The sequence below is a fragment of the Sturnira hondurensis genome, unplaced genomic scaffold (genome assembly GCF_014824575.4).
Source record: "Sturnira hondurensis isolate 20B ecotype Veracruz unplaced genomic scaffold, ASM1482457v3 Scaffold0021555, whole genome shotgun sequence".
Taxonomy (NCBI): Eukaryota; Metazoa; Chordata; class Mammalia; order Chiroptera; family Phyllostomidae; genus Sturnira; species Sturnira hondurensis.
This window is the reverse complement of record NW_028094186.1, coordinates 272255-300238: the sequence shown is the minus strand read 5'-3', so window position 1 is coordinate 300238 and position 27984 is coordinate 272255. Positions and strand designations below refer to the sequence as shown.

Sequence of the window (27984 nt, the reverse complement as noted above, 5' to 3'; positions counted from 1 at the left end):
TCCATCCCCTCCTCCTCCTCCTCTGTCCCCACGTGCAGAGTTTGGTTTCTTTATCTGGGTGTTTGGATCCTCCCCTCTGCTGGGGGTGTGGGGTGAGGGCCCTTGGAGGCTAGCAGTCTTGGCACAACTGTCATTTGCTGAGAACAGTGCCTCGGTACTGAGGGACAGAGCACACACCCCAGACACCATGACCCCCAACCCTCTTTTGCAGCTGTTGCACTTTCTTTAGGAGACAAGACACATGAACATGGCAGAGAATCTCTCCACCTGAATCCCCCTAAATGTCCACGGTGTGTGAGGGCAGGTGCACTGTAGGATTTGGGGGTCTTGCCTCAGGAAGACTAGGACTACTAAAGGAAGGCTTAGACAAAGGTGTTCCCAGAGACATAAGGTATAGTCCTGGCACCCAAGGCGCTTAGGATGTACTTTTGGGGGATAGTGTCTTGGAGGGGCCCAGGCAGTCCCTGACCCTGAATTTAAGAGGACAATTAGGCCTGGCCAGTGTGGCTCAGTGGACTGGGCACCGGCCTGCAAACCTAAGGGTTGCTGGTTTGATTCCCAGTCGAGACACATGCCTGGGTTGCTGGCCAAGTGCCCAATAGGGAGTGTGAGAGGCAGTGTTTCTCTCCTTCTCTTTCTCCCTTTCTCCCCCTCTCTCCAAAAGTAAATAAATAATTTTAAAAAGAGAAAGAACAGTTAGACAGAGTCTAGAGCTCTGCAGTGTGGAGACGACTACCATGTGCTGAGTGAAGTGAAGACCTTGGAGGTTGGGAGGCTGAGCGGCTACAGAATTCCCTGCTCCCCATTGCCCTACGCCACACAGCCTCTACTTGAGGCCGTGGAACACTACCCCACCTGACCCCCCTGTCCTCTGCCCCTCCCCCCCTGCCAGCAACGCTCAGTACATCGTCAGTGGCTCTGACGATGGCTCCTTCTTCATCTGGGAAAAGGAGACTACCAACCTAGTCCGAGTGCTCCAGGGGGACGAGTCCATCGTCAACTGCCTGCAGCCACACCCCAGCTACTGCTTCCTGGCCACTAGCGGCATTGATCCTGTTGTTCGGCTCTGGAATCCCCGGCCAGAGGTGAGGGTGTAGACATGGCCAGATGGGGAGGGTAGGGGTGGACCCTGGGCAGGGCCTCTGGCTGAACCTTTCACAGATGGGAAGGGAAGTGAGTCACAGGGAGAAAAGAAGCCGCCAGGGTAAGTGAGCTCTCACTCAAGGGCCTAAGGCTGTGTGAAGGTGGGAGCCCTGGAGTTCTTACAGTTCCACATGTGGCGGACAGTTCCAGGGACAGGAGTTGGCTCCTGCCTCCGAGGACCATATTTTTGAGCAAGCTGTGAAGATGTGTCTCATACCCAGGACTCAGTGACCAAGCGCAGGGCAGGGAGGGAGCCAGAGCCGTGCACGTCGTGGGAACAGGACCTTGGGCTCCCTGGGTGCTCTGCCCCTCGTACCACAGGCCTGTGGCTCAGTCACGTGGAGAAAGTCAGGCTTTCAAGTCTGGCGGGCCTGAGTTTGCATCCTGGCCCCTCAGTCACTGCCTGAGGGACATGCCCTTCTCTGACCGGGTTCTCATCGTCTCCGCACTGGGATATGCACAGGTCACCCCCACCCCACACATACACCAGGACATACGTGAGGACACCACATACCACCAGGGCTGTACACAAGGCAGGGACTGACAGCACCACCTCAAAGGGTTGCTTTAAGGATTGGAGAACTAATACCTGTGAAGCGTCACTTAGGACAAAGTGGTCCCCTCCATTCCTAGGGCGGGTAGCCGGGTGGGCTGACTGGAGGCTTCCAGTGCCCTGCGCCCCACTTCCTCCGTCTTCTCAGCTGGCAAAGCAGAAGGCACGAGGCTTATCTAATTCCAAAGTCAGTTTGCTGCGGATTTTAAAGAGAACCTACCAGGTCCTCCCTTCAGAGGAGAGGAAAAGAAGGATAAAGGACTGGCTGTTGGGAGTGGCCACAGCCAAGGGTGGCGGGGGGGGGGGGGGGGGGGGGGGGGGGGGGGGTTGTGTCTGCACCCCCCACACTGGGTACTAGTATGTGTGCCCAGCATATGTTGGTATGTGCCCTCCCTCACATGCGCCCCCTGTGTGGGTCTCCTGCATACAGGTCCTGTGGGGCACGTCCCCATCGTTTTCCAGTGTGGACTGCCCCGTGTGTACCCTGGTGTGTGTCTCGCCCCAGTGTCTGTCCCAGCATGTGCATCTCCCACGTGCACCCCAGGGTATTGTGTTTCCTCCCACGTGAGTCCCACCGTGCGTGCAACCTCTGTGGTACGTGGTGTCCTCGCTTATGTCCTGGTGTATGTGTGGGGCAGGGGTGACCCTCGCATATCCCAGTGTGTATGTTCTCTCTACCCATGCACACACAGGGACAGACTGGTGTGAACTCACAGACACCTGGTGCCCACATCCCCTGCACGTGTACAGCTCAGCTGGTGTGTGCGTCCCCCACACATACACCCCAGATGTGTGTGCACCTCCCCCATGTATCCTGCTGTCCCCTCCCACAGAGCGAAGACCTCACAGGCAGAGTTGTGGAGGACATGGAGGGCGCTTCCCAGGCCAACCAGCGGCGCATGAACGCAGACCCGTTGGAGGTGATGCTGCTCAACATGGGCTACCGGATCACAGGCCTGAGCAGCGGGGGTGCTGGGGCCTCTGACGACGAGGACAGCTCTGAGGGCCAGGTGCAGTGCCGGCCCAGCTAGACCCTCCCGGCCCTGGACCCCAGCCCCTGTGATGGGCTGGACCATCTGCCCTGGGCAGGAGGTCAGGGGGCTCTGTTTTGGTTTGTCTTCCCCCCACCCCATGTTTTTATTTCCCTCATTTTGTTTGTTAGTTTGGCATTGGGGGTGGGGTTGCTACAACTTGCTGGCTTTCAGACTTTTGGGCAGATTGCCCTTGACTGACCCCAGCCCTGAGCAAAAGAGCAGGAGGGGAAGCCCCTCCCTATGCGCCCAACCTCCCGCTTCCAGGTCCCCCGAGGGCTCTGGCCTGTCTCAGGTGTGGAGGCAAGGCTGAAGCTGTATTCAAGGACTGCCTGCCCTTCAGTTGGAGCAGGAAGGGGAGTGGAATTCCACTCTACAAGGGCTAGCCTTGACCTGTTGCCACTTTTGCTCCTGACTGGCAAGGCTAGCTCCCCCGAGGTCTTCAGGGAAGGCTCTGAAAGGATGAGGTCCCACCCTCCCTCCAGAGCCACTGTGTCAGGGTGGAAGCAGAAAGAAGGACAGGAGCCCTGGAACGGGCAAAGCCAGGCCACTGCGCCAGCTCTCTGTCCACCTCTGGGGCTCAGCCTTTCCTGAGGACCCTGGCAAGGGCGGGGCACCACACTGTACCCTGCCCGCCCATGCCAGGCCTTCCACACTACGGCCACTCTCCTTTCTCAGGCGCTCCTGGCCTCACTGTGACCTTTCTGCCAGAGCTCTCAGCCAGGCCTACTCTTGCTGAGGTGGCGCTCCCTGCTAAGGGCCCTTCTTGCCCTTTCTGCCCTCCTTCCCACTCCACATGTAGAGCCGCCACAAAGACCAAAGAAGTGATGGCTTTTCTCTGTCCCCTGCTGCTGTGGGGGGAGGAGGGTGAGTCTCCTGAGCCACTCAGATGGGAAAGTCCCTAACTCAGCCCCCTCCCTCCTCCGCAGCCCCAAGCTTTACACTGGATGCAGCGGTCACCCCACCACTCACCAAGCCTCCCTTTCTCTGCCTCCTTGGCTCTCAGCTCAGGAGCTGCTCCTGGTAGTTGGTTCATCCCTCCCCCNCCTTTCTCCAGCCAGGGAGGGGAGCCCCTCTCCCCCCTCCCCCCTCCCCTCTCCTCTCAGTGCTTACTTGGCTCCGGCCCTCCAGCTGCAGCCTCTGGGGAAAAGCAGCCTCCCTGCTTGTCCTTCCTCCCTCCTTCCGCCCCTGCCTCTGCCAGGTGCCTCCTCTCAGTCAGGCTTCAGAGCAGCCCTGGAGACAGGAGGGCCACATTAAAAGCTTTTTCACAGTTTTAAGAAGACACGAAGGGGGAGGGGTGAGGATGGTGGTGGGGGGTCTGGCACCATCTCGTCATTGCTTTAATCTCAGCAACACAGGTGGCAGCTTCTCTCCCTTCCTCTCCACCCCAGTCCCTCTTCCCACCCCTCTCTCCTTTCTAGCTTGGTAATGAAGTGTATTTATTGGCGAAGGAAACAGCTGCTGCTGCTTCTTCTGCTGCTGGGACTTGCTCCCCTGTTTCTTCTCCATGACCTTTCTCCAGCCAGGGAGGGGAGAGCCGGGTGTACTGGGGCTGAGCCCTGGGGCCCACAGACCAGCAGGGCCCCTTTGCTTTCCTGTGTTCCAGCTGCCCACCATTTCCTATCTCCATGCGTCCCACTCTCCCTCCCTGCCCCCTGTGCCCTGCCTGTCAGCCCTGGCCCTGCAGTGTGGAGACACATAAGCCTTACTGTCCTCTGGGGGCAGGAGCCGAGCCTTTTGTTGCTCCGCTCCCAGGAGAGTGAGGGTGACACAATTGATTAAAACCGTTTTGTTCTAGGTGTGGCTGGTGGCCTTTGTGGGGTACAGTGGGTCCTGGGACCAAAGTGAGGATACCTGATCTCTCACTGCTATCGCTGTGTGACTTTGACCACACCTCGATCAGCCCAGCAGATGAGGACTGCCTTGGAAGGGTCCCTGTGAGTGGTGGCCACCCCTCCTAGGAGGGCCGAGTCCAGAACCTGGTACTGGTGGCTGTGACTTGCAATGATCAGCTCTCACTCTCCGGGCTGTTTTCTCACCTGTAAGATAAGGAGGATGGGGTCTTACTGGTTTTCAAACTTTTTTTTTTAAGATTTTATTTATTTACCTGTATTTTCAGAGAGGGGGGAAGGGAGGGGGAGGAGAGGGAGAGAAACATCAACTAATTGCCTCTTACATGCTCCCCAGTCAGGGGCCTTGCCCGAAACCTTGGCATTTATTTGCCCTGACCAGGAATCGAGCCAGAGACTGTTGGGTTTGCAGGATGATGCCCTCCCCACCGGGCCACACCAGTCAGGGCCAGACTTTTGAATCAGAACCCAAACAAGAAGTGGACATTTTACATTGTGACCCAAGACACCTATGCTTGTTTGTACGTATATGCAATGAACATAAGTTTTACACGACAGCACCCTTGCTGCAGGCGGTGAGCTCCACTTACCATTCTCTTTTATTAAGGAGAAAAAAATGCTGGTTTTAACCCACTAAATTGATTTCACAGCCTGCGGGGCGGGGGGTGGGGGGGTTGTTGTTGTTTTAATGTGTCCTGGATTAGAGGACTTTTTAGACCCGAGGTTTCCAAACTTTCTCAGCTCACAAGACTCACCCCCACCACTAGTGTCTCAGGACTTACTTTCATGGAGCCCCTAACCCAAAAGAAGTACCTCGCAGTTTGATTTAACAAGTAGTTAAATCAGTAAGAATACATGTCTTACCATGTCAGTCATCATTTTGAAAGTGATGCATATAAATGAGAAGAAACAATACTGTTGTTTCTTAAGTAACCATAATGACTAGTGGGGTCTGTGTGCGTTTCGGGCACTGAGAAACATGGTGAACTCTCTGATCGCATGGAAAACCACCACCCCCACTTCCTGTTGCACGTTGACTTGTTTGCTTTTATCAATGCAACCACTAAAAACTCAGCTTTTCAAAGGTGACAGTCGAAGAACGAAGAACGTAGCACAGCCAACAGGTGTCAAATATCTCAGATTTAAAGTGCCCCACTGTGCCCCCTGTGAATTTGACGTGGCACCCTAAGGTGCCTTGATGCACAGTTTGGGAACTGTGGTTCAATCCCGTGGGAACACCAGTTTTACTACTGAAATCTTGTTATTCTTCTGTTCGCACATTTGAAAAGAACCAGGCTGGGGCCAGCAGGGTACACTGCTTAGTACAGGAGATGGACAGGAAAAGAGGGCCTGCCAGAAGCACAGTAGGTGGGCTAGGGAGCAGGTGCTGTGGGTTGGTATCATTCCTGTGTTCTCAAACTGACGTCTGCAGAAGGTTTTTCAAAACATTTGCAGTCCAGGCAAGGGAAAGGTAATGTTCCAGGCCAAGAGAGTGTAGTGCAAAGTCCCAGCATCCCTCATGGAGCCTGAGTAATTCAGCTTGGTGAAAGAATGTTGGCTTAGTCCTGTGAGCCAGGAGCCTGGAAGACTTTACTGGGGGCCCCCTTTCATTTGGAGTTGGCACTCCTTGTCATTGTTTATAATGGACATTTGTTTCAGGCAGCTTTAGGCATACAGAAAATTGAGTAGATAGTACAGAGAGCCCCAGACACCTCTTTTCTCCCTGGCTCAGTTTCCCCTATCATTAACATCTTGCATTAGGATGATACGTTTGTTACAATTAATGAGGCAATATTGATACACTATTATTGACTAAAGTCTGTCATCTACAGTGGGGTTCAACCTTTGTATGGTACTGTTCTGTGGGGTTTGACGAGTGTGTGATGTCAGGTACCCACCACTACACTGTCACACACAGTCACTCACTGTGCTCCACCTGTTGAGCCCTTATCAGCACCCCCTCGACTAAAGAAAGTACTTAGGAGTAAACCTGACAAAATATGTACAAGATCTATATAAGGAGAAAACTACTAAACTGGTGAAGAAATCAAGAAAAGTCAAAGTAAGTGAATAGATATCCCATGCTCACAGATAGGAAAGCTAAATATTGTTAAGATGTCACTTCTTCCCAACTTGGTCTATTGCTTCAGTGAAATCCCAATCAAAATCCCAACAAGTTATTTTGTGAATATTGACAAACTGATTTTTAAGTTTATTCGGACGAAGAGGCATAAGACCCAGAATAGCCAACATGAAAAACAAAGTTGGAGGAATACCGCTACCCAACCCCAGGACTTAGCAGGCTACACTGGTCAGGACAGGCAAGGTGGTGTGGTCCTGGCAGAGGAATCAACAAGTAAACCACTGCAATGGGTAGAGATCCCAAGAGTCGGTCCACACAAATATAGTCAACTGATCTTTTTTTTTTATATTTTATTTATTTAGAGAGGGGGGGAGGGAGGGAGAAATAGAGTGAGAGAAATATCAGTGTGGTTGCCTCTCACATGGCCCCCACTGGGGACCAGGCCCCCAACCCAGGCATGTGCCCTGACTGGGAATTGAACCAGCAGCCCTTTGGTTTGCAGCCTGCACTCAATCCACTGAGGCATACCAGCCAGGGCTGGGTTGTTTTTTTTTAGGATTTTCTTTTAGAGAAGAAAGAGGGAGAGAGACATCGACGTGTGAGAGATACATGGATCGGTTGCCTTTCATACACTCCCAACTGGGCACCTGGCCCACAATCCAGGCATGTGCCCTGACTGGGAATAGAACCAGTGACCTTTCAGTTCTCAGGCCGGCGCTCAGTCTACTGAGCCACACCAGCCGGGGTTCAACTGATCTCTAACAAAGGAGAAAAATTAATGTAGAAAGGATAGGCTTCGCCACAAGTAGTGCTGGAACAACTGGACATTTCATGCAAAAAAAAATCTGAGCCCTGGCTGGTGTAGCTCAGTGGATTGAGCACGGGCCTGCAAACCAGACGATTGTGGTTCGATTCCCAGTCAGGGCACATGCCTGGGTTGCAGGCCAGTTCCGGGCAGGGGATGCACAAGAGGCAACCATACATTGACATTTCTCTCCCTCTCTCCTTCCCTTCCCCTCTAAAGATAAATAAATAAAATCTTTCAAAAAATCTGAACATTATACCATTCACAAAAATGTAGTCAACATGGATCATAGACCTAAGACAGGAGAACATCTAGGTGACCTTGGGCTGGACACTAAGTATACAACATAAAAAGCACAACCCATGAAAGAAAAAGTTGTTAAATTGGACTTAAAAAATTGCTCTTGGAAATCACTGTTAAGAGAATGAAAAAGACAAGGACAGAAAATATTTCCCAGATGCGTCAGATACAGGACATGTATCCAAAACATAACGAACTCAGTGATATGAAAACAACCTGATTTTAAAAATGGGCAAAAGATCTGAATGGACGCTTCACCAGAGGATATACAGGTGATTGATAAACATGGAAAGATATTTATTATGTCATTAGGGAATTACAAATTAAATCAGTGAATTACCACTATCTACCTTTAGGATGGCTAGAATCCAAAAAAAAAAAAAAACACCACCAAATGCTAGTGAGGATGTGGAGCAACCGGAACTCTCGCTCACTGCTGGTGTGAAAGAAAAATGGTGCAGCCACTTTGGAAGACAGGTTGGAAGTTTCTTACAAAGAAATACAGCCTTACACAGGATCCAGCGATCACTCTCCTTAGTATTTACCCAAATGAATTGAAAACCTAGGTCCATGCAAAAACCTACATGAGTGTTTACAGCAGATTTGTTTGTAATTGCCAAAATCCCGAAGCAACCGGTAAGTCCTTCAAAACATAAATGGACTAACCATGGCAAAGCCATGCTATCGAATATCATTCATCGATAAAAGAGAAATGAGCTCTCAAGCCACAAAGACATAGAGAAACCTTAAATGCAGATTGCTCAGTGAAAGAAAGCCAGTCTGAAAGCCACACTGTAGGATTCCAGCTAGATGACATTCTGGAAAAGGCAAAACTAGAGACAGAAGATTCGTGGTGCTCCATTTTTAATGTGCTTCCGCATGTGTGACTCATCCAAAGCTCTCACCAGCCCTGCTGATAGCCTGAGGCTCAGATAAGCGCACACAGTGAGTGCCTGGCAAAACAAAAACAGCCTTTGGAATCAGGCCCCCTGTGTTTGTGGTGGGCAGGTGTAGCCCCAGAGGCCTGCTGCCAGTCTTTGTGCTGAAATGCGGTTGCAGAACTTACAGGGCAGTGAGATCACCTAGCTCAGAGGGTCTGAGCTCTGACTAAACATCAGGATTGCCTAGCTGGCTTTAAAAACTACCAATGGCCCACCCCAATTTTTTTATTTGGTCTGAGATGGGGCTCGGGCATCCACCCCTTATTTTAAGCATCGGAGATTTATTCTAATTACCACCAGAGCTGAGAACCACTGCTCTAGCCCAGTCCCCACACTGTACAAAATTGGGACAATGAGTTGCAAAGAGGGGCAGGAAGAAGGGATGGGCTGCCTGAGGGCCCCAGTGATTAGAAGCAAATGCAGGTCTGGATCCCTAATCTCCAATCCCTGGTCCAATTCTTGAAAAATAATTTTCTTATTTAATGTGTGTCTGGCATTGGCTTAATGAAAATGTGCACGACACACTAGTCCCTGCCCTCCTGGAGCCTCCACAGTGTCTGGAAAAAGTGAAATAGCAAAGATGGGGGTTGTGCAAGATCCCTGCATGTTGTGTTTCACTGGAAACTGTGAGTGAAACACAGTTTCCCTCCCCATACATCTGCCATCAAGTGCACTGCTGTGTGCCAGGCTCTGTGTCTGGCAGGGAGAGCAGGCAGGAGGCATTCCGACGGACACGTTGGCAGGCGTGAGGCACTCTTGTGTGGCCTCGTTCCGCTTCCTGCACCCAAGGCATTTCTTTTTTTTTTACTTATAGAAAATAGGTCCTGGCCTGGGGGAGGAAGGTATAAGGGGACTAAATGGTAATGGGGGGAAAAAAAAACAAAGATTGAGTTTAAACAAAGGAAAGAAAATAGGTCCTGGCCAGGGGGCTCCGTTTGTTGGCACATCATCAGATAAGGTCATGGGTTTGATTCCTGGTCAGGGCACATACCTAGGTTGTAGGTTCGATCCCCAGTCTGAGCATGTACGAGAGGCAACTTATCGATGTTTCTCTTTCCCTTCCTCTGTCTTTGAGATCAATGAACAAACATGTCCTCTGGTGAGGATTAAAAAAAAAAAGAGGTTCTGATCTTACAAGGCCATAGTTTGCGCCTATGTTACAGTGATTTCCAAAATCCCAGGCTGGCCTCATCCACCTGTTAATGACCGTAAAAGAGGTCACCGGCAAAGACAGCCCAGTTTTCAGGTTCAGAACCCCACCCCGGATAATATGTTTAGACCTCAGGAAAGTTCCTGAACCTTTCATTTTCTTTATCGGTAAAATGGGTGTTACGATACTGCTCTAAGTTATTTCACCATGTTGTGAGGCTCCAAATCATAGTGAGATTATGCACAGCGAAGTGCTGTTTGCGTAGTTACAGTGTGCAGTTGCGTAGTATGCACAGCGAAGTGCTGTTTGCCCTACAGTGATGCTGTAATGGCTAACAGTGTGCATTTCAGGCCAGGAGCTGTTCGGATGTAGCCTGTCAAACCTCACTTGATGTGAGTTATCATTTCCCATTTTAGAGGTGAGGAAACTGATGCCTTGACAGGTCCAGTTACTTTCCTAAGTTATGACAGCCACTGACAAAGGTTCAAACACTGGGCTTGCTGGCTGACTCACAAGTTCACCTGTTGAACCTGGTGCGCTGCTGCCCACCTGGGAGTTGGCAACATAGATTCTAGTCCTTGCTATGCTCTCTAATCTTGGGGAAATTTGTCCATTTGTAAAATGAAATGGAGAAGAAAATCGTAAACTCTGATGTCTAAAGGGTCAGAAGGTCTTCTTTTCAGATGATCCTCTCCTCACTAAGGAAAGGTGTGAAGGTGTCCTGAAAGACAGTCTAGGGCTTCATGGGGAGAACCCCATTCTCCAGGAAACAGGGAAGGTAACGAACGGAACAGAGGCAGAAAGGCTGCGGAGGAGAGGACACTGCCCTCCCACACTGCCTGACACCCAGCAGCTCCTCCAACCTGCAGCGCGACTGCCCCTGGCTCAGCCTCGCTTCCCTGGCTTACTGATCGAGGTGATTCTCCCCCAAGGAGGCCACCTATGGTCAACAAATAGCTCCAGTGACACTCCCTGAGCACTTCTGATCTGCCAGCTGCTGTGCAGAATACAGGAACCAATAGATCCAGTCAGTCCCCTTCTCCAGGAGCTCATAGTCTCTTGGGGGAGACAGATATGTAAACAGCTAATGCTAATGCAAGCACACATGAATATTCAATAGGTAGAAACAGCCTCCGTGCTCTGGGAGCAAAGAGGGAGCATTTGCCAGAAACCTTGAAAGTGGTGTAGGAGAGGAGGGGAAGGGCATTCTGCTGAAGGAACAGTGTGAGCAAAGACATGAGGTATGCAGTGCAGGTTTCTGTTCTCTGACAGGCAGGCGTCCCAGTGAGGTTAAGTCAAAGCCAGTCCCAAGGGAGACAGAGATGAGCTGGAAGAGAAGGCTGGAGTTTGGGGCCAGACCATGAGGGCCTTGAATGCTGGAGTGAGGAGTGAAACGGCCTGAGAGAGGTACAATGTGAGCCCTGGAAACTTGTACGTGGGGCCAATTGAGGGGACTTCCACCAAGAGAGGATGTGCCCTGAGTTCACCCTTCAGACAAGCAACATCTTACCCTCCAAGCTTTCCCAGCTTAACAGTCCCAGCTCTGCCTTCCTTCCCTCCCCCAGCCTGCCCTATAAGTGGATCCAGATGGTCATTCCTATTTTAGGTCGGGGTGTGTGTTGGGGGAGGGGTAGCTATGAGCCCTATCAATCCTTTCCTGAGCTCTCTCTGTTAGAGGAGCTTCTTTCAGGACCCTGCTGTGATCCTGAGCCTGGAAGGAAGTGTTAGTCTTTGATGGAGATTTCCCATCTGGCTGTGGGTGATGGGTGGCAGCAGCAGAGGAGGCAAGGGCATAGGCTAAGCTGGTTTTCAGAGTGGGTGAGAGAAACAAGGTAATGTGTATGTGTGAGAGGGTGCCCTGTGGGTGGGCTATGATGAGGAGCAAGCCTGGGGTTGGGGCACCAGAGGAGTCAGAGAAGGAGCTGGCTTCTCCCTCCAGGTACCTGGCCTTCCTCATGTGCCTGCATCTGCAGCTGCCTAAGCCAAGGGTAGGATGGGACAGGCTGTGGGGAAGGGAGCCTGGGCTTTCTGGCCAGACGCTACCCCTGAACATTATGTCTATCAACCTCCATGGGCCCCTTCAAAAAGCTTGGAGCACCCAGAGGTAGCAGGTGATAAGCTAGGCTGGTGCTCTTAAGTCTGTCTGTAGCTGGCATGTGACACCAAGCTTATACATATTTGCCATTAATTCAATTTAGCGATTATGTATTAAGCAAATGCTATGTTCTTCACACTACTAGGCATCGGGGTTACAGAAATGAACAGAGAGTTTCTGCCCTCAGGGAGTTTCCAGCTTAGTGGGGGAATCCAAAAAGACATAGCTACAAATGTGCTGTAAGGAAAAAGAACAGGTTGTTCCAAGGGAGATTGCCAGGGGCTTTCTTTTCTTTTTTAAAAAAATTTTACTTATTTATGTTTAGAGAGGGGAAGGGAGGGAGAGAAACATCAATGTGTGCTTGCCTCTTGCGCACCGCCTTGCTGGGAACCTGGCCCAAACCCAGGCATGTGCCCTGGCTGGGAATCGAATTGGTGACCCTTTGGTTCACAGGCTGGCACTCAATCCACTGGGCCACACTGGCCAGGGCAGGGACTTCTTAATTTAGATTGTGTGACCATGGAAGGGATTTCTGAGAAAGTGACATTCACTATGAGATGAATGGGACTAGCCAGTTTAAGTGTTGGGGGTCAAGGGGTTCGGTCAAAGGAGAACAGTGTGTGCCACACACTGTTGACATGAAAGAGCATGGCGTATAAGAGGAACTAAAAAATGGCCAGGGTAGCCATAGTGTAGTGAACACACAAGGGCAGGGCACAGACACAGGCCTTGTGAACCATGGTAAGATATTTATGTTTATCCAAAGCTCAGTGGGAAGCCACCGAAGGTTGTCGGGTTAAATGCAGTACTTGTGTTAGTACTGCCTAATTTGTGACAGAGTCTAAGAAACACTTGAGGTTGTTTGTTCATCCATACCTACCATAAGTGCTTAAAAGGCACCCATAAGCCCTGTGCTAGAATTGTGTGTTGACAGTGATAGTAAAGGAATGTCTAAGGCACAGACCTTCCTCAGAGCCTGTGATTCAGAAGAGATTAGATAGCTATAGTAATTGGATTAAGAAGTAATGTAATGTATTCATTCGACAAACACCACACATCTAATCTATTCCAAAGCCTATGCTAGATGCTGGTTGCTGCCCTTCAAGGATCACACACTACACATGGGTCACAGGAGAGGCACAAACATACTCAACAAATTTTGAGTGGGTCAGAATCATTTTCACTTGTGGTATCTATGAAGCCTTTATAAAACATCCATTCAGTCATTCAATAAACCAATAAACATCCAGTGGGCACCCACTCTGCATTAGGAACTATGCTAGCTACTGAAATCAAGGACCTTGGAGTCCCATAATGGAGACAGACATACCCCTCAAAATGCATTAAAATATTAGGTGTTAGGACAGCAGCTTTTTTGCAGGTCAGCGTGGAAGGAAGGTAATTCAATGAAAGACCTTCCCCCAAAGGCCTAACTCTCACCTTCCTGAATAGACGGGTCCCTATCTCCCTCTGGCCTGGGTTTAAGTTGCTGTCTTCCTCCTTGTTCCCCCATTTCCCTTTGCCACCGCAGCATATTCTATTTTGTCCATCTTGGCATCCTTTAAAAAGCCTCCCAAAATCCAAGATTCGAACCTAACTTTACATGATTGTGAGCTCAGACAATTATGTAACTCCCCTGAGCCTCAGTTTTCCCATTTGTACAATGAAGGAATCGGGTCGCATCTAAAGTTTGATTTACTCCAGCTAAGGTGATATTCACACTCCGGAATGCTCTCTTAAGTCCTTTCCTTGCACGACTGTACGTATCCCTCCACCCCTACTCCTGTGCCACCTAGTAAACATCAAGACTCAGCTCAGATATCTTCGGGCAAATCTCCCCTACTTCTACACACACACCACACGCAATATTTTAGTCTGCCCTTTGTGCTACCACTGACTCGTGAGAGATCACAGACTGAAAAGGACAAGGGAGACAGACTTGGGTTTGAGTCGTGGGCACTCGCCACCCCGTGAGCCTCAATTGCTCACTTGTAACCTGGAGGAAATACCTAAATTCACATGCCTAACCAATTTACGGCGATTAAAAACTATGTCAAGTGCTTGCCACCGAAGAAGTGCTCGATAAATAACGATTGTATCACACCTTTTAGGACCAAGACCTCCGCTTAATGAATTAGAGGTCTTAGTCGGTCTCCGGAGCCAGACTGCGTGCTGCTTCAGGGAATCCCTTAGGCGCAAACCCGCGGGGCTGGAGAGTCCCGAGGGATGGAGGTAGAGAGGGCAGACAGGCAGGGCGGGCCTCGAGGGACTCGACTCCAATTCCCGGGGGGAAGGCCAATCTGTGCGGACCCCACCTCCGGAAGTGACTATAAACAGGGGGCGGGGCGGAAGCGTAAGAGATTTTGCCGCTCCGGTTGCCGTCGCCACCCCCGCCCGTAATGGCGGAAGTGGAGGCGCCGACGGAGGCCGAGACGGACCAGAAGCAATTTAGCGGCTCCGGCGGCGGCGCCATGGACGTGGAGCGGAGCCGCTTCCCTTACTGCGTGGTGTGGACCCCCATCCCGGTGCTTACGTGAGTTTCCTCTGGTATCCGCCTGGGGAAAGGGAGAGCATGGACCCGCGCGGAGCCCATAGGGCGCCCCTGGGCCACCTTCCGGCCCCGATCCACAGCAACCCCTTCCTTTCGGTCCGGCCTTCAGATCTTGCCCGGCGCAGTGCCAGTTTCTACTGATGATGGGACACGCTGCCCGCCCTCATTGCACCGGTCTAGTCTGGGAGAAAGGCCGTTGCAGACCGGCCGCAAAGAGTCTGTGGCTAGGAAGCTCGTACAGAAGAAGGGCCCTTAACACGGTCTGAGAAGACATCTTCATTCATTCGGGTTTTTCCATTCATTGAGCAAATGCTTGCTGATCACTTCCTATACGCATATCCTGCTGGGTCTGGAAGAATTTGGTTGGGACCATACGGGTTCCTGGGATGTTAACATTGTTAGGATCACCAGAGACCTGGGAGTCCAACCCTTTGTCTTACAGGTGAAACTGGAGATTACACACTGTCTCAGTTTAGGTCCCAGGGTACTTGCCTCTCAAACAAAGGTTCTTTTTATAGCATTAGCTTTTGTCAGGAGAGAAAGGAGGTATTGCTGCCGCCATTTAGCGAGGAGCTCCTGGTTGTGGAGAGCTGGTTTGCCCTCCTACTTGGGTCTTGACAGCTGATAATAACCACTCCTCACAGTGCTGGACAGTTGGCCAAGCTCTTTCACACCCATTTTCTCGGAATTTCACAGCTACTTTCACTTGATATTAGCCAAGAGGCCGAGAAGCGATTCACAGCCACTTTCTAAGATACAAATTATCTTCTCAGATGATGAAGCTGAGTGTCTGGAGTCATTCAATATCCCGATCAGGGACACATGCCACTAAGCAGAGGCACTGCAAACTCAGGCTTCTGACACCATAACTTTCTGTCTTTTACTATATCCTGTCCTCTCTCACCTGATGGGATAATTTTGTTTCCTCTATGGAGAACAGCCAACTGATGTGGAGAAGGGGTCATTTTTGGCCTTATCTGTTGCTGATCCTAAAATGACCTTCTTTCTTGTTTTATGTAAAAATACTTTGTTTTTGTGTTTTCAAATGCTTATGCATTTGTTTAAGAACATCTAAGTCTGAGTTATTTAAAAATAAAATATATAAGAAAATGTGGTCCTGGCCAGGTGGCTCAGTTGTTTGGAGCAACATCCTGTACACCAAAATGTTGCAGGTCCAGTCCCTGGTCAGGGCACATGCTTAGGTTGCAGGTTGGATCCCCAATTGAGATGGGAAAAGGAGGCAACCCATCGGTGTTTCTCTCTCTCTCTCTCTTTCCCTCTCTTTCTCAAATCAATAAAAATATTCTCAGGTGAGGATTTACAAAAGAAAGAGTTCATTAATTCATTTAATGTTCTTTAGAATAGTTATCTAGGTGATAAGAATATACAGTGGTGAATACAGCTTATATGGTTCTTGCCGTCATGGAGTTGAAATCATGGTGGAGGGAGGTAGTAAACAAGTAAACTAATAAAAGCACTTCTTTTTTAAAATATATTTTATTGATTATACCATTACAGTTGTTCTATTCCCCCCTTCATTCCCCTCCACCCTGTGCACCCCCTTTACTTTATGACCACGTCTCAAGGTCTTTAGATTCTATATTTCCCCTACTATTCTTGCCCTCCCCCCTATCTATTTTTTACCTACCGTCTGTGTTACTTATTTTCTGTATCTTCTCCCCCCTTTTCCTCCTCCCACTCCCCTGTTGCTAACCCTCTACGTGTTTTTCATTTCTATGGTTCCGCTCCTGATCTAGCTGTCCTCTTGGTTTCCTTTTGTTTTAGGTGTGGTTGTTAATAACTGTGAGTTTGCTGTCCTTTCACTGTTCATAAATTTTATCCTTTTTTTCTTAGATAAGTCCCTTTAACATTTCATATAATAAGGGCTTGGTGATGATGAACTCCTTGAATTTGATCTTATCGGAGAAGCACTTTATCTGCCCTTCCATTCTAAATGAAAGCTTTGCTGGATAGAACAGTCTTGGATGTAGGTCTTTGGATTTCATGACTTTGAATACTTCCTTCCAGCTCCTTTCTGCCTGTAAGGTCTCTTTTGAGAAATCCGCTGACAGTCTGATGGGAACTCCTTTGTAGGTGACTGTCCCCTTATCTCTTGCTGCTTCTAGGATTCTCTCCTTCATTTTAATCTTGGCTAATGTAATGATGATGTGCCTTGGTGTGTTCCTTCTTGGGTCCAACTTCCTTGGGACTCTCTGAGCTTCCTGGATTTCCTGGAAGTCTATTTCCTTTGCCAGACTGGGGAAGTTCTCCTATCTTATTTGTTCAAATAAGTTTTCCACTCGTGGCTGTTTCTTTTCCCCTTCTGGTACCCCTATAATTTGTTGGAACGTTAAAAGCACTATTGATAGTGATTAGTGCTATGAAGAAAATTAAATGTTAATGGAAGAATGAATAAGTGGGAGGGATAACCAGGGAATCTATTGCTTTTGCTAACACTTATCTTGTTATCCTAAGATCTCTTTGGTTTTTCTCTGTTCTCAAAAACACATTTGTGAAGTCCTCTGCTCTTCAGAGAGCTAGTAGCAACATGAGGTGTAGGCACTGTAATCGGAAGTTAGATACAGGTAGTTCCCACCCTGTATCTATTTAGATCTGTTTACAATGTTCATAAGACCAAGATGACTAAAGTGGGGTGTCCCATCAAAGGGCTCATGTTTCCATAGAAAGACTTACCCCCCAGCAGTAGGGAGAGAGAGAAAGACAGGTGAACTGCCTCCTGGTGCACTGGGGTGACTGCTGACCTAGAGCACAGAATGAGGAGTGGATGTGGCACAGGGACCTGTCATCTGTCTTGGGGGACAGGGATCAGAGAGGAGGCAGCTGAATCCCAAGATCTGTCCACCCTCAGAGATGTTAACAGTTCTGCATGAAAAGCCAGATAATAGCTATTACTAATAAAAACAGCTCATATTGGGTACTTACTCTGTTCTGGGCCAAACATACTCACTATCTTATTCAGTCCTTACATCAACCTAATGAAAATAGATACTGTCTTCTCTATTTTATAGATGAGGAAACAAAGGCTTAGAAGCCAGCATGAGGCTCTTTCCACTGAGGTATCCTGCCTTCCCAGATAGAAGCTCCAGACTCAGTAACTCATTCGTTCGTTCATTCATTCATTCATTCATTCAACATGTAGTTGTTGAGGACCTGTATGTGCTAGGTCTACGTAGAACGGAGCTGTGGAGCATGCCTTTGTGAAGCCTCCATACTGACAAATGACTTGAGAGTTTGTTCTTTGGCACTTCCTCGGACTCAGGGCTCTGCTGTTGTCCCCAGCCTTCACTCTTAATTTCCATCACCAGCTGGCAGCACAGCTGAGGTACATGGGGTACTGGTCTCAGATCTCCCCAACTAGACAAAAGGAGTTATGGGGCAAAGGGATCCTGAGGTTAGAGTCTAAGAAGCCAGAGAGACTGTTAATACTTTCCCATAATTCTGAGTGTCCATCCTGTGGCCACTATGGGTCTTCAGCCACTTAACGCTATGCCAGTCCAGCCAATTAGATAGCATGTATTTATTTATTTATTGAACACTCATGATAACAACATTGAGCAACTACCAAGTGCAAGGAAGTATGCTAAGCACTTTGCAAGCATATCCTACCTAATCCTCACGGTACTCCCCACCCCCACCCACTGAGGTAATTATCATTACTGTCCACCTCTCATAGAGATGGGAATGAGTAACTTGCTCAAAACAAAGTCAGGACTCAACCCAGTCTGACTTAAGAACCTGACTCTACTCTTTTTTTTTTTTAAGATTTTATTTATTTATTTTTAGAGGGGAAGGGAAGGAGAGAAGGAGAGAAATATCAATGTATGGTTGCCTCTCATGTGGGCAACCATACAAAATGCCCACTGCTTTTAAGAATTTGAACTTTTAGCACTGGCTGATGTGGCTCAGTGGATTGAGTGCTGGCCTGTGAACCAAAGGGTCGCCAATTTGATTCCCAGTCAGGGCACATGCCTGGGTTGCAGGCCATGTCCCCAGTAGGGGGCACATGAGAGGCTACCACACATTGATGTTTCCCTCTATTCCTCCCTCCTCATCTCTCTAAAAATAAATAAATTAATTTTAAAAAACTTCAGCCCTGGCTGGTGTAGCTCAGTGGGATGAGCATGAGTCTGCGAACCACACAGTCACGGTTCGATTCCCAGTCAGGGCACATGCCTGGGTTGCAGGCCAGTTCCCAGCAGGGGACTCATGAGAGGCAACCATACATTGATACTTCTCTCCTTCCCTTCCTCTTCAGATAAATAAATAAAATCTTAAAAAAAAAACTTTGTAAACCACTTTTGACATATTCGATCAGTCACAGCACCTTCTCCATACACCGCACAGATCTTTTTTGTGTGTTTTTATCTTTCTGGAAATAATAAAGCATGATACACCAAAAATGTTGCATATCTTCTTTCATCTTCAATGTTAAAATGGCTACACAAAAATTGACCAATTTTGTAAGTTTTTTAATACACACTGATATGACAGCTGTCATGATACAATCTAACAAAACTGTTTTGAATGAAGTTAAAGACAACTAAATGCTACTAGAGCCATCTTAAGGGAAAAAAACGAATGAAATTTGTGGCCAACCCAGTATGTGCCTTTGCGTAAGGTTTCTTTCCTCTGTCTTATGTCTGTGAAATGGTGTTGTGTGTAGCAGAAATCTGTTCTTTTTCATTGTTACCTACTATTTCATTACATGGCTATAACCCAATTTACCTACTCATTTTACTATTGTCAGACATTGAGATTATTTCATTATTTTTATTAAATCAGCTTTATTGAGATATAATTGACAAATAAGAAATTGCATTTACAGGATCCAGCAAAAGTAAGGCTTGCTTGAGTGTGGTTGGTAGGGCAATAATATGGGTGTAATAATTTATAGTTTCAATGTGAACATTTCACCTAAAATGTCATATGGTGTGCTTGAATGTGATATTGTTGCGTTACAGAATTACGTGCTTGTGGTTTTGTAATAAAAGATTTTGTAATAAAAAGAGGGTGTTATTTGTGCCTGGTCCTGCATTTGAAGTGTGAAGTGTGATGAGTTTCGACAGGTGTTGCTCCCTGCTCTTTGCCATGTGGTGCCGTGAGCATTCTCACGCAGGGCCTCAGGGGCTGCGCGTGTGCGTTGCTGTTGGGCGTGGAGACTGAAGTGGCATTGCTGGGCACATGGCATTTGTGCTTGCCAGGATTTCAAAAGTAACAGAAATAATTTATACTGTCAGTGAGTGAGAGTTCCGGTTTTGTTTTTAAGATTTTATTTATTTACTTAAAGATTTTGTTTATCTACCTTTAAAGGGGAAGGGAAGGAGAGAAACATCAATGCATGGCTGTTCCTATGTGCCCTGCACTGGGAACCAGCCTGCATCCCGGGCATGTGCCCCGACTGGGAATCGAACCTCGACCCCTTGGTTCACAGGCCTGTACCCAGTCCACTGAGCTACAACAGCCAGGGTTTATTTATTTTTTTAGAGGGGAAGAGAAACATCAATCTCACACACCCCCAACTGGGTCCCCGGCCTGCAACTCAGGCACGTGTCCTGACTAGGAATCGAACACTCAACCTTTCCATGTGCAGGCTGATGCTCAACCAGCTGAGGCACACCGGCCAGGGCCTCACCCACTCAATGTTATTGCCATTTTATATTCTGTGTCGGTGGGTGGTATCCCACTGTGCTGTTCATTTGCACTTGCCCCTCCTTGGCGTCCCCAGCCCGGTAGCCACCCTGTCGGCACTCATCACACAGTGTCTCCATCACACGCTCTTACACTAGATGGAGTGTTTTTAGACTCAGCTCCTTCCCTGTCCTTTTTTTCTCGCAGGTGGTTTTTCCCCATCATTGGCCATATGGGCATCTGCACATCCACAGGAGTTATTCGGGACTTTGCTGGCCCCTACTTTGTCTCGGTGAGTTCCCATTCCTCCCCACTCGGGAGGGTTCGAAGGTTTAGGTGAAAGGCTGGCCTGTGTTGCCTGCAGTCAGCCTCCTGTCTCTCCAGGACCCAAAAGAAGGCAGATAGCACGCAGCCCCGGCCCTGGCCCCCTGCTCCTCACCAGTGTTTGACCCCTTTACCCCTTCTCTTGCCTCCAGGACAGGCCAGGAGGGCAGTGTGGCCAGAAGGTTTCTTAAGTAACTGACCCAGCCCTTTGCCCACCCTTGGGTTCCCGAGACATGGGTAGGGGTTAGAGGCAAGAGTGGAGAGTCAGACCATCAGGAAGCACATCTCTGGACCTTCAGAAGGTGGGAGTCACAAGGTGGGGGCACAGGGGAGGCTGACATGGTGTCCTGGGGGTGGCCATGGAGAAGAAGGGGTGGGCCTTCTACAATGAATCAGCTGTGTTCTTGGGTCTTTGGGGGGCTGTGCCCAAGATGGGTGTGGTGGGCATGTTCCAGGGGTGCCGGCAGCATCCTGCCTATTTTGAGGGTGCAGTTTCATCAAAGGCTGCAATGAAAGGGTGGGTGGCACTGACCTGTTCGTATTGATAGTAGTTAGGATCATCTTAATGCAGCCAAGGGCTTTCACATCCGCCACTTTCACTGTCACGTCCTTTATGGTGATTCATCTTTGACCAGCTGCCAGCCCATTCTGAACCCAAAATCTGTTCCTGCCTATCTTCCACACAGTTTATGTGGCACGTCTAGGACTTGACTGAAATGCCCCCCTCACAGAGGGTTCTCCAGCCCTGGCCCCCTTCACCGTCCTGCTCCACATGCGGTCAGATGGGCACAGGCAGAGAAGGGCTCACTGTGTGGGCACCGCTGTTGGGTCGGGAGGTCAGAGGGTGCCCTCTTTCATCCCTGGGATCAAAGATTGGAGACTGACCAGAGAACTTGGAGAGAACGAGACCCAGGGAGAGAGAATTACTGGGACCACACCGTGGGGCTGGCACCCCTAGTCTTTGGTCGTGGCACACAGCACTCTTGCACCCCCACCGTGCTGCCTTCTCACCCCACGGGCGTTGCTGTCAGCACTTCACATGCCGAGCCAGCCCCAGAGTGCGCCTGGGCCCTACTTCCACCTGCCCGACATACTAAGTCACTGCGCTTCCACCACCAACCCAGGTCTGTCTTCCCACTGGATGCATGTTCCCCACTGACCTCTGCTCTTGTCCCTCAACAGGAAGACAACATGGCCTTTGGGAAGCCTGCCAAGTAAGTGATGAACACCCATGCGATCGGCCCTGGGGCCAGGTTCCTCCTGGCTGGGCCCTTTGTCCACAGGCCAGCGAGGCCTCGCCTCAGCTCTGCAAGGCCATGTTTTCCGCCCAGTTGGAAGGGTCTTGGTCAAGATCACACAGGAAGCAGCAGAGCTGGGACTCACACCCAGGTCTGTCTCACTGCAAAACCTGGACTCTCTTCTGCCCCTCAAGGAGCGGACCAATCCTTTGAGGTGTAAGGGGGGCGTTGTTTGAAACTCCCCTGGAAAGCTGTGGGTGGAGAGAGTGAGAGCAGCACAAGCCCTCTGGAAACTGTTGCTAATTTGCTTGGATTTTTGGACTTAATTTTTTCTCTCTTGAGGGGCCCACCTCGAATGTGGTTCAGAACACAGTGCCTCCATCATCCACACGCTCGCAGCAGCCGCGCTCAGCTCAGGAGGAGCCAGGCCCGAGGAGGAGCTGCTGCCCCACGCAGCAGAGGCAGCCTTCAGCTTCCTCTGTCTGAGGCGATGCCCGCCTGGGCCGTGTTGATTTCTCATTGGTCCCCTGTGTCTGAGCCAACCATTTTCAACCTTTTTCATCTCATGGCACACAGAAACTAGTTATTGAAATTCTGTGGCACACCAAAATACGTTTTTTGCCAGTCTTATAAAAAAATAGGTCAATTTTTTACTCATTCACACTGGATGGCTATTGTGTAGGCTGTTGTCTTTTTTTTTTTTTTTTAGTTGGGGGGAGGAAAAAAGAGAGGGAGAGAAACATCAATGTATGGTTGCCTCTTGCACCCCCACTTGGGAACCTGGCCCACAACCCAGGCATATGCCCTAACTGGGAATTGAACTAATGACCCTTTGGTTTGCAGTCCATGCTTGATCCACTGAGCCACACCAGCCAGTGCTGCTTTTTTTTTTTTTTTAGAGAGAGAGAGAGAAGGGAAAGGAAAAAGAGAGGGAGTGAAACATTGGATGCCTCTCACACACCTGCAGCCCGGCACCTGCCCTGCAGCCCGGGCATGAGCCTGACTGGGAATTGAACTGATGACCTTTCAGTTCACAGGTTGGCATTCAATCTACTGAGCCACACCAGCCAGGGCCACTTTTTTGTCAGTCTAAGTGGGGAAAAGGTCAGTGCCCCTGAGTAAGTCAAGTATTAACATGTTTTAACAATTCTCACGGCTGGCCCTGGCTGGTGTGTCTCAGTTGGAGCATTGTCCCACAACCAAAAGTTTGTGGGTTCAATTCCCAGTTGAGGTACTTACCTAGTTTGGGGATATGATCCCTGGTCCAGGTGCATACAGGAGGCAGCTGATCAATGTTTCTCTCTCTTCCTTCCTCTCTCTAAAAGCAACGAGAAAAGTGTCCTTAGATAAAAAAAATTCTTGTGGCTGGCGTGCTTGCAGCAGCACCCAGTTGAAAATCACCTCTAGGCACCTGTACTGAGGACTCCCTTCGGGGTCTCAGCCAGCTTGAGATTCATGAGCTTTAGTTTCACCAGCTACTCTCCCATTCACCCTAGTATCCCATGTGGAGAGATAGGGGGAATGCTTTTTGATGGATAAACCCCTCAGGCAGACATTCAAGGCCCCTCTGCCTCTATCTCCAGCCTGACCTTCCAAAGTGCCATCACCCTGCCCCCGCCCCCCCCGCCCCCCCCGATTCCTGGTACACACTGTGGTTCTGTGCCTCTTCCTCTGTTCGAACTGTTCCCTCTGCCTAGAATGGCCGTTCCCTGTTCTGCGCCTGGCTAACCCTCTTCCTTCAAACTGGACTCTGTGTCACCCCAGGAAGCCTCATATACCCTCAACTGAGTTAGTTCATGTCCTCCCCAGGATCCACACGGCACTGGGCGTCTCACACTGTCACATGGACGTGGACGTGGCTTTTCCTTTCCTGGACCTGGCTCACCCCTGCAGTTTCAGCAACCAGCTCAGGGCCCTGCGCAGAGCGGGCATCAGGGAACATTGGTGGAGCTGAGCTGGTGCCCAGAAACCCCCTCTCCCCTCAGGTACTGGAAGTTGGACCCTGCTCGGGTATATGCTAGCGGGCCCAACGCATGGGACACGGCTGTGCATGACGCCTCTGAGGAGTACAAGCACCGCATGGTAGGCAAGCTGCTCCTGAAAGTGAGAACCGGGGTGGGGGGTTCCCCCACAGCCCAGCCTGACCCCATCCTTCCCTCATCTCCAGCACAATCTCTGCTGTGACAACTGCCACTCACACGTGGCGTTGGCCCTGAACCTGATGCGCTACAACAACAGCACCAACTGGAACATGGTGACTCTCTGCTTCTTCTGCCTGCTCTATGGGAAGTACGTTAGGTGAGCTGCCCACCTGCCGCCCTTCCGGGACCGCTTTCCCAAGGATGCCAGCAGGGCCACTTCTGGAGTCCTTCAGCCAGCAGGGACAAAGCAGATGCTGGTTGGAGCTATGAAGGTTCCAGAAACCAACTGAGTTTTTGGTAGACAAGGGGGTGGCCGTGCTAAAGTTCAGCTTCACCTGAGTCCCAAGCCCAGCCCTATCACTTACTCACTGTGAGATCTTAGGTGACTGCCTTGGCGTCTCAGCTACAGCTGGTCTTGGTAGAATAGGGGCAGATAAGTGATTCTGGCTCCTGGGGTGGGGGGGGGGGGGTCGGCGCTTTACTGCACAGAATGCTGTGCTCGGGTCAGGTGAGCTAACAGACCCTCATGGGAGAGCCCATGACTGCCCCACACACTCCCATCCCAGCATCCATCACCTGAGGCAGGGTTCTGGGCAGGTGGGCCCCAGTGGTGACCCAGGAGGACCTTGAGAGCCACAGCCTCACGCTCTGTGAGGTCAGAGGCATTAGTCCCAATTCACAGGTAAAGGCAGCCCGGAGAGGCTGAATGACTTGTGCACTTGGGAGTCAGCAGGCCCCTGGGCAGCCAGGCCCCGCCCCCAGCTTTCCTCCAACTGCCCTCATCTGTGAGCGCTTCTGGAAGGGAGGCTCTCAGGCTCTCAGGGGTCTTTTTATAGCCAGAGGCTTTTAGAGCCGCACCCCCCCTCGCCCCGCAGAAGACTGTAACTGGCCCCACAGAGGCCAGGGCAGAGCTGGTGCTGGGCCCCGGGCCCTGACTCCATCCACAGCACTGTGCTAACCCTTGCTGACTCCGCCCCGCCCAGGCAGCCCCACGGCCAGGGCTGCCAGCCCGGTCCCTTGGCTGACCAAGTTAGGGGGCAACAGTTCCAGGTGCTTCCCCGGGGGCAGCAACCCCTTCTGGGTTTGGATGGATGGGGCTCTGGATGACACCCCCACTCACCAGGCTCCCCTCCTCTCTGTCAGCGTCGGGGCCTTCGTGAAGACTTGGCTACCCTTCGTCCTCCTCCTGGGCATCATCTTAACCACCAGTCTGGTTTTTAACCTGCGGTGATGGCTGCCTCATGGCCCTGGAACCGCCACCACTTTTGGTTCCTGATCCCTTCTCACCCCAAAAGGCAGGGATAGGCCTGCTGCTGGTTTGGACCCAGGAGTCTGGGTTTGGTGGGATGGAACAGGACTGAGGATGAGCTGGGGGTGGGATTGTGTGTTTGCATGTTGTGTCTCACTGGTCACTCGGAAGTTCCCTGTCCCCTCCTTCCCAGGCTTGTGACCCCCATGCTTGAGGACCCTCTTTGTTCGTCTGTCGGAAAGGCCCTAGCCTCGCTCTGTAGAGCTGCTCCTGCACTTCTTGCCTCGGCTCAGCGCCTGCAGGGGCCCGGGGGGACGAGTGGACCCTTCACACAGGCTAGAACTGCACTGGAGCCTGTCCTCCTGTCAGGGCTGTGGTCCTGGAGTGGGTGGGGTGCGCTAGGAGTCTCCACAAGCTGAGCTGCCCTAGAGCCCTCACCACTGGCCTTCGGAACTGTCCAGTAGGCTGGATGAGCCCCCTTTTGCCAGAAGCTGCACTAGGGATGGTCTGTGCCAGACCACACAGCCCTGTCTCCCACGCTCCCAGGACATTCGTGTACTTGGGCCCATCTCCCCTGGCAGTTTGGGGCCTGGGCTCCCCCAGCCAGGCTGGAGAGATGAGTGACAGTGACGTGTCCGGAGTGACATCCTGTAGATCAGTGCAGTAGAAACAAAGCCTGGCCCCAGGTGTGGGCTGCACACTGGTGATGACACCCCTTGGGTCCAAGATGTGGGGGCCACCAGAGCAGCCAGTGCCATCCGGGAGCTGAAGGGGAGCTGTTTCTTCCCACCTGCCCTGGCTCCCTCTTCTCTTCGCTTTGTGGGAAGGGTTTTGTCCCCTCACCCCTGCCCCACGGACTCCTGTGTGTAGGGCTCCCTGGACAGTACAATAAAGAGTTTTAACTCCAGACAGTGTCCTTGTTTTGTCTCTTCAGCGGTCCCTTTACCTCTTTAACTCGTATCTCCCTAGTGCCCTTGGGTACCTCTGCCCTTGCCAAGGGGTCTGGTCAAGTCCCCATCCAGTGCCTGGCTTACAGGGAGGGAGCATCCCTTGGGTATATCCTACCCTGGGCCCAGACTCTGGAAGTTGCCACCATCCTCACCCACCATCCCAAAGTTTTCTCTTCAAGGCAAACGAATATTGAAACCCCTCCCGTGGTCCTTGTTGGGAAGAACTTGGCAGGAGGGTGGGGGGTTGGGGCTGAGCAGACCACAGCCCCAGGGTTCAGAGCCAGGGACAGCTGGGAACCTTAGCCTGCCATATGTCAGTCACAGCGCCAGGTTCCTTGCCCCGCCCCCAGTGGCCCCGCCCCTCCCTGACCCACTGTGCCTCCGCTTCTGTGTGGGCCTTAGGGCCCGCACTCTCCTCTCCCCACACTGCGCTCCAGCTGCTCTCACTTCTGTTCCTGTGCCTTCCACCTATTAAAGTCACAGCCCAGCTTCTTCCCAAAGCCCAGCTTACAAGACACTTCATCGGTGGAGTCTTTCCTAATTTTGCCCTATGCCATGTGTTACTTAGTTGAACCAGTAAAGGGTTTGGTCTCTGAATCTTGAGGGCCTGCTGTGTTCATCCTGAGCCTGGCCTTGAGGACATCTCTGGCTGCTGGCCCTCCGAGCCCTGGCTCAGCTCGTCCCAGACCCCGCAGTGCTGGGGTGTCCAAGCCTGAAGTTTCTCCAGGTCAAGTTTCCTCTCCCCACTTCATAAAAATTTCTTCAAAATTTTTTCTTTCATATTGGTGTCCATCTGAGATTTGGCTGGTAGGGGGCAGGTATGAGTTCCAGTGCAAAGGACAACCACAGCAAAATAGAAAAAAGGGGGGGTGGTGTTTGGGTTTTAAAAAAATATATGTATTTTAAATCCTTGGCCAAAGATACATTCATTGATTTTAGAGGAAAGGAGACAGAGAAGCATTGAAAGAACCATCATCGATCAGTTGCCCCCATATGTGCCCCACCTGGGCACCAAACCTGCAACCCAGGTATGTGCCCTGACGGGATCAATCGATCCTGTGACGTTTTGGTGGATGGGGTGGCACTCCAACCAACCCAGCCATGCTGGCCAGAGCTAAAAAACAGTTTTAAGGCCTGCCTCTGCCTAGCAGGATTTTCAGTTAGCCTTTCAGAGGCAGGGCATAAACAGGCCCATGACAATCACCGACAGTAAATTGAGTGCTTACTATGTGCCCGGCCTTGTCATAAAGTATTAGATCATTTACCCTCACCACAGCTCTGCGGGCTATGTGTGTCGTTCCCATTTGACAATGAAATAAGTGCAGAGAAGCAACTGGCTTGCTTTAGGTCACAGGTGGGAAAAGCAGAACCAGGTTGCAGAGGCAGAAGCAGCTTGGCTCTGGAGCCCCAGCTCAGGACCATCTGTGAAATGGCTTCACTAGAGCACAAGAGGGAGGGCGGAGGGGTGTTTCTCCAAAGGATGGGGGCCCTGTGACCAAGAGAGACAGGTGCCTGAGACCAAAGAAAGGGAACACTCCTTCCTGATGACAGTCCTATGAGATGGTTGCTGTTGCTGACCCTGTTCAAAGGGAGAGAGTGAGGCTCCCAGAGGCCATCACTGATCCAAGACTGTGCAGGACCATGTGGCCCTCCAGGAAATTTTAAGCCAGATCTGGGGCTTCTTGGCCATTGAAAGCTGCCTAGAGACTAGCCATAGTGCAGTGACATTGAGCCCCACCCAACCCTAGAGGGCTGGTGGGGAAGTGTCCTGCAGTGGAGGATTAGGGAGCACAGATGGCCAGGGTTGCTGAAGCAACGGGGAGCGGAGTCTGTAGCAAGGCTGTAAGGCCAGTCGGAGACAGGTGGGGTCCTGAGCTGGCTGAGGGGTTGGGCAGCCCAAAAGGAGGGTGGACTGTGGGGAGACAATGAGA

The 27984-nt window shown here is 50.7% G+C and overlaps 2 protein-coding genes across 4 annotated transcripts in view; both read left to right on the top strand.

The window, feature by feature from the left end:
* The window catches only part of WDTC1 (WD and tetratricopeptide repeats 1), a 71701-nt gene extending 68767 nt beyond the window's left edge, over positions 1 to 2934 (top strand). For all 3 annotated transcript variants that reach the window (XM_037033031.1, XM_037033030.1, XM_037033032.1), the window contains 2 exons: positions 893 to 1085; positions 2530 to 2934. In XM_037033031.1, coding sequence (XP_036888926.1) covers positions 893 to 1085; positions 2530 to 2727 — 391 coding nt within the window. In that variant the 3' untranslated portion in view covers positions 2728 to 2934. The remainder of the gene's footprint in view (positions 1 to 892; positions 1086 to 2529) is intronic.
* An 11375-nt stretch (positions 2935 to 14309) lies between these two features.
* TMEM222 (transmembrane protein 222) lies at positions 14310 to 26010 on the top strand. Its single transcript, XM_037033020.1, has 6 exons — positions 14310 to 14484; positions 20359 to 20443; positions 21658 to 21689; positions 23699 to 23795; positions 23881 to 24005; positions 24992 to 26010. Exons 1-6 carry the CDS (start codon positions 14351 to 14353, stop codon positions 25083 to 25085), a joined length of 567 nt encoding a protein of 188 aa, XP_036888915.1. The 5' UTR covers positions 14310 to 14350; the 3' UTR covers positions 25086 to 26010.
* The last annotated feature ends 1974 nt before the right edge of the window (positions 26011 to 27984 follow it).

Coding starts and splice junctions, on each gene's coding strand:
- TMEM222 (XM_037033020.1), top strand. CDS start 14,351: ATGGCGGAAGTGGAGGCGCCGACGGAGGCCGAGACGGACCAGAAGCAA. Junction 14,485..20,358: donor ACCCCCATCCCGGTGCTTAC/GTGAGTTTCCTC, acceptor TTTTTCTCGCAG/GTGGTTTTTCCCCATCATTG. Junction 20,444..21,657: donor CTGGCCCCTACTTTGTCTCG/GTGAGTTCCCAT, acceptor GTCCCTCAACAG/GAAGACAACATGGCCTTTGG.